At 36.5% G+C, this 12,087-nt stretch overlaps 1 protein-coding gene across 4 annotated transcripts in view; it reads right to left on the bottom strand.

Moving 5' to 3' along the window:
• TDP1 (tyrosyl-DNA phosphodiesterase 1) overlaps nucleotides 1–12,087 on the bottom strand; it is a 77,575-nt gene that overhangs the window by 40,428 nt on the left and 25,060 nt on the right. For all 4 annotated transcript variants that reach the window (XM_045562128.1, XM_045562122.1, XM_045562140.1 and 1 more), the window contains 6 exons: nucleotides 10,830–10,997; nucleotides 10,264–10,342; nucleotides 8,070–8,255; nucleotides 7,406–7,454; nucleotides 5,632–5,698; nucleotides 4,134–4,241 (listed from right to left, as the gene is read on the bottom strand). In XM_045562128.1, the coding sequence (XP_045418084.1) occupies nucleotides 4,134–4,241; nucleotides 5,632–5,698; nucleotides 7,406–7,454; nucleotides 8,070–8,255; nucleotides 10,264–10,342; nucleotides 10,830–10,997 (657 nt within the window). The remainder of the gene's footprint in view (nucleotides 1–4,133; nucleotides 4,242–5,631; nucleotides 5,699–7,405; nucleotides 7,455–8,069; nucleotides 8,256–10,263; nucleotides 10,343–10,829; nucleotides 10,998–12,087) is intronic.

Below are 12,087 nucleotides of genomic sequence, written 5' to 3' on the forward strand. Positions count from 1 at the left end.
AAGCTCTTGTGATGACTGAGCGAGACGACACAGGCAAAGTACTAGAATAGTCTGCTGCATGGTAGCTGCTTAATGAAGGCCAATTCTCTCCCCGCCCCTTTCTTCTTACTCCCGCAGAGCAGAAATGACACTTTCCCTCCCCCCTGTGTGTTGGCAAGGGCCTAACATTAAAAAAAAAAAAAGTTATTTGTAATTATTATGGGTACATAATAGTTGTATATCTTTATAGGGTACATGTGATGTTTGATACAGGCATACAATATGTATTAATAAAATCAGGGTAATTGGGGTATCCACCACCACAGGTATTTATCATTTGTGTTAGGAACATTCCAATTCCACTCTTAGTTATTTTAAAGTATACCCTAATTTGTTATTAGAGTCACTTTTGTTGTGCTATCAAATACTGTTCATTCTAACTATATTTTTGCACTCACTAATCATCTCTATCCCCTCCTCTCCCCAATACCCTTTCCAGTGTCTGCTAACCATCATCCTACTGTCTCTATGAGATTTATTGTTTTTCAGATTTAGCTCCCACATGAGTGAGAACATGCAATATTTGTCTTTTGGCTATATACCCAGCAGAGGTTTTGCTGGGTCATATGCTTGTTCTTTATTTAATTTTTTGAGGAACCTCCATACTGTTCTCCACAATGGTTGCATTAATTTCCCCTTTCTCCACATCCTCACATTCACTGTTGCCTGTCTTTTTGATAAAAGTCATTTTAACTAGGGTGATATCTCACTGTAGTTTTGATTTGCATTTCTCTGATGAAGCCCTAATATTTGACAGAGATCCCCGAAGTTATGGAGGCTGAGGAGAACCAGGGGATGGTGTGAGGGCCTGCTGACAGAGTCTGAGGTCACTACAGTTCTTGTGGTCACTGTGTCAATCTACAGGTTGAGCTGCTACTGTGAAGCATCATTATCTTATACTTACTACAGTAGATGTTTCCTGTGCTTACAATGAAATATTTAAGTACCGTTACCTAACAATTATAATTAATATTCAGAATTCAGGTTCCTTAAGCAGGGAAAAGAAGTGTCATTTGTTGAGCCTCTACCACTGCCTGGTGGTAAGTGCTCTATATAACTGAACGGAAATCCCTCAACAAAACTTAGTGTAACTTCACACCCTATTTCCATATATAAGGAAACTGAGGCTTGGAGGGATCAGGAGAAGGAAATATGCGGGCTCCTGGCAGGATGATTTCAGGGGCAAAAGAGGTTGGCCTGGCTGATTCTTGAAGTGCACACTGGGGATTACTGGGTACGAATGGTGAAAATGATGTGGCTAGGGTCTGAATGACAAACAGAGGAATCTGGACTTTATCCTATAGGGTGTGGGGGATTCTGAACATGGGACAATGAGGAAAACTTGTTTCAGATGATGAATGGGCTTGAGAAGCTAGGATGGGTGGCCTGGGAAGAGGAACACCCACGTGATGGGATGGCAGACAGAAAACCATTTCAGAAGTCCAGGTGGTAAGTTTCTGAACTGGTAATTGCAGGGATTTGAAAAGAAAAGTTTGAGACATCTCAAGGATGAATAGGCTTTGATAGCTATTTCCAAAGCATCCATGTGCCCACCTCAAGCATAGAATTAATCTTTTACTACTGTAATTATTTCTGTGTCTGGCTTCTCACGGAGACTGTGAGCATCTTAAAGGTACTGTTTAAATCTTCTTACTGTTCTACCCTGAGTGCCCAGCATCCACAGCAGAGGACCTCCGAGGATGGAATAGTGAAAGAGGACACCGAGGCATTAAGCCTGCTGACTATGCAGATGCCACAAGGGCAAAGAAGGATGCTGGGAAAGACTCTCCACCCATGTAAGATGAGCTTGGTTTGGGAATGTTCTGACTTTGAGATAAGGTCACAAAAACCCAAGAACAAACAAAAATCCCACAGAACCAAGGGAGCCTCTTATTAGCAGATGTCACTTATATTTGGGATCTATACGTTTCCTTGTTATGCAAGCGCTGAGAGAGTGGGCTCTAAGTGGTTATTTAAGTTATAGCTCTTTGAAATTCTTCAGTGATATGGGAACGCTCGATGGATTTTTTCCTTTTATACGACAATCAAAGTAAAATGTGATGCGGTTTTTTTTTTGTTTTTTTTTTTTTTACTTAACCAGTCTTCACAGAAAATAGACACAGTAAAATTGTATCTTCATTAAGAGGAACACTACATGGTAGAATTGAGGAGTGCTGGCCATGAAGCCCAACTCCTTGGGCTCCTAGCTGAGATCCACCACTTACTACTGTGGGATAAGGGGCAGCTTATTGAAATACTCCATGCTTCTGAGTCTTCATTGAGCTGCTATGAAAATTAAATATATGAAGTACTCAGAACGACATCTGGCATATTGAAACTGTTGAATGAACGTGAGTTGTTACTATTAAAATAATCTTTAAATGTTCTGGCAAGTAGATAGAGGTTTTAGTTATTCCAGCATAAAATTAGAAGCTACAAATCTATAATGACAAATTTCAAATTCTTAAATTAACTTCAAATAGTTATAATTTACTTAATTTAGCAGCCAGCCAATATTAAAGCAGATATTCATACAGTACAAAACAACAAATATTAAGTGCTAACAGTGAACACTTTTTGACTTAACTGTAAGAATATATGGTGCCCTAGTTTTAGAATGGATTTTCTAAAGGTATCTGGACCTATACTTTCCTTTAGCATCACAGAATCACTCAGATTTTCCCTCAACACCCCATGTACTTTCCCACCTTTGTGGCCTTTGTCTTCAGTAGACCCTCTGCTCTGATTCCCCTTCTAATCCACCTGGCTTACTCTCAGGCATGCTTCTAGGCCTATTTGAAACACCACTTGCCTACTTAGCTTCACTGATTGCTCACCCACCCGCCTCTACCCCAACTAGGGAATACATTTCTAAGAGTGCTTCCACTATGGTCCTTACACAGGTGGACACCTAGGTACAGTGTCATGCAGGGCAGGGCTCGTGTCTCCCGGCTCTGTGTTCCCAGGGCCAACCACACACTGTCATAGAACTGAAATACAAAAACTTTGCCTTTAGAAAAGGATTACTCATAGGGTTACTTTAATCTCAGTCTCCCTTAATGCCCTTGATGCTCGATCGATAATACTCATGTAATTTCTCTGAAGTACATCTACCTTTTACTCCACTTTGGGGGAAAACAACCCCCAAACAGACATTTAAATTCAACTTTTCCAATAAAGTAGAAAGACACTCAAGATTGCAACATCAAGTCTTCCTTAATCTCCAAGCTGCTGGCTTGCCCTTTGGATTTTGGACTTGGCAGCCCCCACCATCACATGAGCCAATTCCTTAAAATAAATCTGTCTCTCCAAAAGGATGTAAGTGGCTCTTTTGTTTAAAAGTTTGTTCATGAGTGCTGTTCCTTTCTTAAAGAAATAATTCCACTCTGTGATACTTTAATTAGTTGCTATTGACATTAATTATGTTACTGAATCATGAAGAGATGCCTAATGGTTAAGTTCAGACTAGGAGTCAGGAACTAAAGTTCTAGTTACAGCTCTGTTTTTCAAAGGGCACAGCAATTTACCTTTCTATAAAAATAGACAAAAATGCCACCAGGTAGGTGGTTTCTTATGGGGTGATGAAAATATTCTAAATTTAGATTATGGTGATGGTTGTATAATTCTGTGAATATACTAAATCATTAAATTGTAGACTTTAGGTAAATTTTATGGTGTGTGAATTATATTTTAAAGATGTTTAAAAAAACACATAAAAGATTTGATTGCTCAAGTTTCAATTATTTAAGGAGAAACTGTTTAAAAATATTAACTTTAACATTTAACTTTTCTTCTATATTTACCCTATATGTCAATTTGTTTAATCCTTATTAAGTCGAGGTATTAAATAACAGAAATGCCAACTTTATATAGCCTTATAAATATCTAGACGTATAAATAAATTAGGTGATGATCACACACTCTACAAAGGGATTAGTCACGGGGCTTTTTAAAATAAGGCACACATAACACAAACACACTAAAAACTAATGACAATTCACAAATCACTTTTTGGAAACCCATTCAATATTCAGAGCGAGAGTTACAAACACATTTAAAAAATTCCTCTGATAAGGAATATAAGGACTATTTACCTTGTGACAAGGAACCAAGCAATGTTACTGAAGTCTGGAGAAGGTCTCATATATGTCTTAATATGTGGCATGGCACGGCTGCGGCCAGAAGTCTCAGCTGACCATTTGCTAGTGATGGGGGCAGGAAAAACAAGTTACTAATTATAAAATACAAATTAGTCATAATCATAATATTTGGAAGCTGCATGAAAAGTAAAATCCTATAATCTAAAAAACAACAGTGGGTACACAATTCTGTGATCTGTGATATTTTATTAAACTTTGTATAGATAACAGCTCATTTTAGAATGCAGATATGTAGAAAATTTCCCACTACCCACAAGAAGCACTAAAACCTTTTGGCAGGTAGCCTTCTCATCTTTTTTGCCATGAACGCAAATGTATACATGTTATTTCTGTTGTACTTTTACCAGCACGTGCGCACATGTCTCCTAGCTGAACTGTTAGCTCCTTAAAGGCAGGAATCATGCTCCCATGGTGCATTCCGAGTATAGGCTTGGGGAAAGCTTGTTGAATGATACAATATACAAAATAGGCAGAATAGAAACAGTACATGAAAAAAATGAATGTTGAAAAGCAGGGGCATAAGCCAGAAATACTTTAGTTAAATGCTGATATTCACATATCTGAGTTTGGTTTCTAAGTTTCCAACACTGTAGGACTAGGGTTCCATGGGAATCTATATCATGGGGCAACAATCCTCACTTATGAATATAAAAGGGTGGTTTCTCAAGGACTGATCGTCTAAAAATAGTATCAGGTATAGGCAAGTCCATCAGTCTTCATTCAAGTGAATTTAATAATCTAATACTAAAAGGAACAATATAAAAAAGTATCCTTCTGTAAGGAAAAACCTGAAGAAAGCATTACAGAAAGGCTCCAGGATGACAAACTATTAATAAATTACAGTTGAAAGCTATAGTTCAATGTAATCATGCCTTCACTTTTGACTAACCAGTACAATAAACACCTGTTTGAAGCAAGCATGGAACTGGGATTGGCGTAGAACATGTGCAACTGCTGTAGCTAGAGGAAGATGAAGGACATTCCTTTCACTTGGCCACTCATCAACCATTTACTGAACTCTTAAACACACTAAATACTGTACTGGATCCTGGGGAAACAGTGGTGTGGACTCCGCCCTCAGCAAGCATCATATGATGGTATAGACAGAATGATGATATTTTATATTTTGGAAAAATGAACTGAAAGGCTGCTTATGTAAGTTCTAAACTACCCAATGTGATCTTTTATTTATCTTTTTCTTTGTATGCCAATATTTAAATAGAAACCTCACAGAGATAAATTTTACTCTTTGGTATTAAAAACCTATTCCAAAAAAATTCAAAATCTTGTTTTAAATTATTTCTATCACTAACATATGTAGATGAAAAAATATAGCTATATTACATAAAGTTCCTTTTAAAAAAACAGACTGACATAAATAACATTCTAATTTCTAAAGAAGCAACAGCAGCATTCTAAACCACTTACTTACTGAAAATAGGAATGCAGCCAATTCTGTTTTTCAGCTGTCTGGATGCCATAGGGAAGAGAGCCCCCAGCTTTTGAAAGAAAAATAAAACAAAAATTATGAAATATAATTTGAGGCTCCTTCATTAAGAAGAAAATCTAAAATAAACAGTGAGATGGTAAGAGACAAAAAAAAAGTACTTCCATTATTTTATCTTATGGAATACTTCTTTGAAAGAAACGGTCTATACTTGCATTTAAATAGTAAATGTTTACTATCTGAAAAGAAAACTATTATTTAATCACTTGGTGGTGGTAATTTAACATCTGTAACAGCATAGATCTGAAGTGTTAGAAAAGAAAGAATCCTGGCCCACCCGACCATCCTCACGCAGGTAAGACACAGTTGGACAGACTCTGATTTTGCTCAAGACTGTAATTACTTGCGGAGAAAGTCTAGGGTGAGACTCCCATCTTCTTCACCTTTACACATTGCTATTTCTAAAAAGACTTTGTACTAGCTGAATGGATTCTTCTAAACAAAATGGAATGATCAGAAAACAAATGAAAATGTTCAGTAAACAGTTCAGTTTTTAAAAATTCTAAAGGCCTTATTCTCGCAAAGAGAATAAATACAGTTCCAAGAGGAAACACAATTAGAGGCCAATTTTTGCTCATCTTTGAAAGGAAAAAAACTCCATTGTAGATTCATCAGTGACTTTCCAAAAACATGTTGTAGCTTCTCCACAGTAATCTATATTCAAAGAGGGCTTTAAATATCTCGGACACATCAAATAAGGCATGTCCTGTCTCCTACTGCAAATAACTAAAAACATATTCAGCTTTAGAACCAGTTATAAAATAGCTTTATTAAAAATATCATGTTGCTCCCCATTAAAAGTCACTTTGAATGGACCTAGCCTATTAAAGGTACAGAAAGAAGACAAAAGAAAAGCCACCACCATGTCCCAGAGTCTCACTGAAATAATTTTAGCTTTGCCATTAAAAAGCAAAAACTGAGCTAATACACTCCAAACCCTACCAAGATTTTTCTGGCAGATTTTTATCTAGTTTGATAAGCAATAAATGGACTAAATTAGCCTAATTCAACACATTCTATTTTCAGCCATCAGCAAATGCCAATCAGACTGTCCTTTTTCCAGAGGCAAACACAATTTGGGTTTTTAGGTAATAACTGCTCATTGTACTATCTAGGGTGAATTCCAAATAAAGGTTTAGTGCCCAGTACTGCTATAAGGGATATGGAAGATAAGGTTGACAGATGACTACAAAATATTATTAGGCATTTTCAGAGGAAGCCTTTGAAAGAATATACGTGTCAACTAAGTTATACTAAAGGTAATAGTAAATATAAATCCTAGACCTTAAATATACCTGTATCAGGCATTCCGATTTGGAAGAACCACATAGTATCTCAGACACAGGCAGGATGTGGAGAAATGAAAGGTATGTTAAATACGCTCTGAAAAGGCACTGAGAGTAGGTAGGGGGAAACTGATTTTATTTGGACATCCTGTCTGGACAACCAACCTGTTGGTTATTTTGTTGGTAAAAATGAGAACAACCGTGTGGAGGGTTACTGTGAAGATTAGATAACATACCCCAAACTGCCAACGGAGTGGTTTGGAACAGAGCTCAATATTACCTATTTTCATGATCCTTATTCAGTTAAGAGAAGATCATCTTCAAATTTCTAATGAATACTGGTAAAAATTTTACCCAGGCATTTATGGGACATATACAAAAAACACAACTGTGACAGACTCCCCAGCAATTACCAGGATATCCTTCTAAGCTGGTCCGTACATTTTCCACAGAAGGATAGATCTAAAAAATAAAGAGAAAAATAATAAAACTTGGAATGTACCATGTTGAAGAAAAGGAATGATGATCAGCTTTTAAGACAATGAAAGTATTAATTAAAAATACTTAGTTTAAAAATATAGAAGATATGCTTTAAATTTTAAATAGTTCCCGTCTTAATGAAAAAACTTCTAGTAATTAAACTACAGGAAGCAGATACATTTGATGGAAAAAATTACACTTCTATTTGAACAGTTCTTCCTCTGAAATGTCAAATTAACATTGAATTGAATGCAAAATTAATTATTAATTCACAGGTCTCTAAATAATTAAAATGCCTATAATTCTGCTGGCAATGTTATGCCAAATATTTTCTTCCTTGGCTGGACAACCTGAGAGAAAGAACAGAACAATCACAGGCTAGTCTGTGGCTGAAATGAAGCTTCCAGACAAACCAGCAAGCTCTCAGCCCTGGAAGACATTAAGGCCACTTGATTACAAATGATGCTGCTAATGTACTGCTCTTTCCGTCCAAAAATCATAGAATAAAACTTCTCTATTACAAGGAGGATTGATTCTCAATTCTTCTCCTGGACTAGAAAATAAAAATAAATTAACTCAGCAAGGAAGAGAACTCACCAAATGAAGAGGAACAGCACTTTTTCCTAGAGTCTTGCTTTCCTTCCCTAGTGTCAGCAAGCTCTCTTTAAACTCAGAACTTAACCATTTTGATTCATCAGCCCCCAAGGAGCCAATGCTTGAAAATTGACCTACTACAGGCCAGGACTCTGCTGCAGGCATGGATGAGGCATGTTCTTTCAGAAGCTGGGAAAGAAAAAGAAAAAAACGAATGCTGCAGTCACTCAAATAATGTTAACAGAAATGCTGTAATATTAATACTTGAAAACAGAGTTTTCTGCCCTTGGAAGGAAAGGCTAAAAATATTAGTGATCAATTTCATACCCACATATACATTTTTTTATTCTTTGGGAGATAATTTTTAAATACTAAAAATACTTTTTTAATGGAACAGGTGGATAGAAGTTTTCCTTTCCAAAATTATTTGATTTGTACTAAAAACAGATTTAAAAAATACAAAAGACCCATTTTAATAGAAATGTCAGATAAACCACCAACCTATCATATGAAATGAGATTTTTGCCTTAAAATCATAATTGTCTAATATACCTAACCATACCTAGAAGGTCAAACTATTGCATATTTTGACTCCCATCATTTGAAAGAGGCTTGGCATCCTCAGTTTAACACTTGGGCTCAAGGCAGCTATGACAGTCTAGAAATAAAAGAATATATTTACATATAGATACAGACCACCTAAAGTACTGCGTAAGACTGATCTGCATTTCCTGCCCTCATACTTATGCAAAGCTACAGAAACAATTCAGAAAATATTTGGATATTTGATCCACTTAAACATATATTAAGTGCCTACCTAGAAGGCTGGAGATACCAAGAAAAATAAGCTGCAGTTCCTGCCCCAGTGGAGCTTGTATTCTGACTAATGTTTTGTTTAATTTAATATGTATTATTTTCTTTAACATAGCTTAGGCATTAATATTTACACATACACTTACCAAAAAGCCCAAAGTCTCAATTTTCACCACGGGTGTAGTATCGTGTAGACAAGTGACAACTACAAGGCCCAGTTTCCATCGTGGTGCTCAGCCCCCAGTCAGCTGCACTATCTGGACAAGTCCCTGTGCTTTGATTTACATTTTAGTGAAAACCGGCACCTGATCACCTGCCTGCTTTCCCTGTGAAAAAGCTGTGAAGCAACATGAGCGACTGTGTGTGAAACGTGGTGTGAAAGTTCTTAAGACACTATTCAACTTTCAGTAAGCCTGTGATCATACACAGTATGTGCTATTGCCTAGCCCGTCTAAATGATTAGATATTAGTCCACATATAACCATTCCTGCGTACTGAATGCTGTGGGCCTTGCACTGTTTTACATTATTTCACTTCATCCTTACACAATTATTATGCCCATTTTAGAGATGACAAGTGACTAGGTTAAGGAATAAGTCAAGGTCACATGGCTTGTACATAACAGGTCAAAGGACCTATTATGGGTATCTACCTCCAAAGCTGGACACGGAGCCAGTGTGCTCTACTTTCTCTCTAGGTCAACAGAAAGATGTCGTCTTTGAGATCTTGCCTGCTTTAAGCTGTGGTCACATTTCAAAAGGGGAAATTAAAATGAAAAGTTTCATTAACCAAGGGAGAATTCTTACATACATAATTTATGGAATAAGAAGTAAAGCTTTGAAGAAAGCCACTTTAGGAAATTTATTAAGGTGAGTAAATTGTCTAAAGAGATGAAAAAAGCTTTAATCTTCAACTTGTTTTATTCTGTCAACATTTTGTTCATTTTTATATCATTTTTGTAACTGTGGTTTTCTTAAGGGCACTGGTTTAATAAACAAAATACATTACAGCTCAGGTGTAGCCTTTACTTAACAATACTTTCTGTTCTTTGTTGAAATTTGTATGTTAAAAATTCTTGATATGCTGAACCATCAAGAGCTCTAATATGTTAATGAATGGGAAGTCTCTATCTTTATTACAAAAATAAAAACTAAAAAGTATATATACTTATGCCATTTGGAACAGTCTACAGCTATAAGAGGCAAAAACATTAAAAAGCTATAATTATTAGAAACTATAATTAGACAAATTTATCAAGTGCCTGCTATTTGCTCACAGTTGTGCTAGAAATATTGTAAAGCTGTCATCAAAATATACATTTAAAAAAGGAGAGAACATACATTTAATTTTTTAAAAAGTGTTAAAACAGTAAAAGTTCTGTTACCTTCCTGAGTCTAAAATGTCCCCAATTATCTTTTTGACTTCCTTGAAAGCGTCCTGGGGTTGAACCAATAAGATAAACCCTAAAAAGATATAAAATGCAGGTTATAGAACATAGTGATATGCTTTGGGCACCTAAAACAAAAAACAAACCCCACAAAATACACATGAAAACCAAAATAATCATGAAACGTTCTAAGAGCCAACCCATTTTCTTGTGATGCCTCCTCAATAGTAGTAATTGATACTCAAATTCATTTTCAAGCAAATCAACTAATGATGTAACACCTACAAGGTATAAGGTACCAGGCAAAGAACTAATAATTTTAAGAGTACCCCAGTGGAGACTTAAGGTAAGCAGAAAGATTCACTAGCTGCCACTTTAATGCCTGAGAACCATGAGCTAATGACAGCAGATAGTTACAGCATCTGCTCATCCCCTTATCACATTATGAAGCACAGCCAGATATCACCCCACCTCTTTCCAAGGCCCCTGCATTCCAGACCTCACGTGGCTCTCAAGGTATGAGCTTATTATAAATACTTCAAAATTGATAAGACGACACACACTTTGTTTCAGAGAGATCATGCTCGTGGATGATGTCTATCCAGTCCTTGAGAGAAGGAGCATTATAAGCCATCAAGTAACTGATGAGATCAGCTTTAAAATGTGTTGTTGATTCTCCAGATGTGTGGGTTCCATGGACAATTCGTGGGTATAAGGGGCTCAACCATATTCTGGAATGGAAAAAATAACCTTTAACAGTCAGGAACACAACTGATCACAATGATACCTCTGTATCCATTATGCATTTACCCAAGGAAGTGAATTCTCACTATATATCTCCACACAGAATGATTCTTAAGAAACATGAAACATAAATCTGATCTCATGATTCCAATGGTTTCCCATCATATTCGGTATTATTTCTGAATGCCTTGTCATGAATTTAAGACAAGTAAGGCAGGCTCTGCGCACCTCTCCCAACTCACATCTCCCTTTGCTCCCTCTCATTCACCACACCTTCCTATTCCTGGTCTTATCTCTGTACCTATATATTGCTTTCTGAGACTTGATGACAGTAGTTAAGAGTTCTGCTCCTAATGCTTTCAGCAAATCCATACCACCTGTAGTAATCCCCAAAAGAATTTACCCTTGTCTACATCCATATAGCTCTTTAGCTACATGGATGGGAAATGGGAAATAAGAATCAAATGTTATCTTTACTAAGAGAGATATGAAAATCTGTTTTCAATAAACAAACTCATTTTCATAATGTAAATGCTATGGCAGTTTGAGATATGTTCATATCCTATACTTTGCAATGTCTGGAATGAGCATATACCATATTTAATGATATGACATTAACATCAATCTCAAACTTTTAAACACTTAAGTCAGTAAAGAAACATTAAAGATTCTCTTCCCTCAATTCTTTTTCCCCCAAAGGAAAACAATGATCTTTGCCAAAACTTCTGTGTTATACCCACAAATGAAAAACTACTATGTTTAACTGCAATCCTTCTATAAACTACTCCATAGATTAAAAAAAAGCATGACTTCAAATCTCTTATGCTTCAATTTCTTCAACTGCAAACAGGGTTAACTGTCATGCCTCATAGGGCTGTTGCAAAGACACACATGAGGCAATGAATGAACAGTGTCTGGCTTAAAGGAGCACTCAGAAAGTCTTAGCTGTTACTATTTTTTCCCCCATCTGTGATGACTCCCCCACCCTGGTTCTACCCATAAAGCCAAGAGAAACTGCCCAATTCCTCTTTCACCTGGCAGCCCTCAAAGGAGACTGGTGAGATGCAGGCATATAGG

This window comes from Lemur catta, chromosome 1 (genome assembly GCF_020740605.2).
Source record: "Lemur catta isolate mLemCat1 chromosome 1, mLemCat1.pri, whole genome shotgun sequence".
NCBI lineage: Eukaryota > Metazoa > Chordata > Mammalia > Primates > Lemuridae > Lemur > Lemur catta.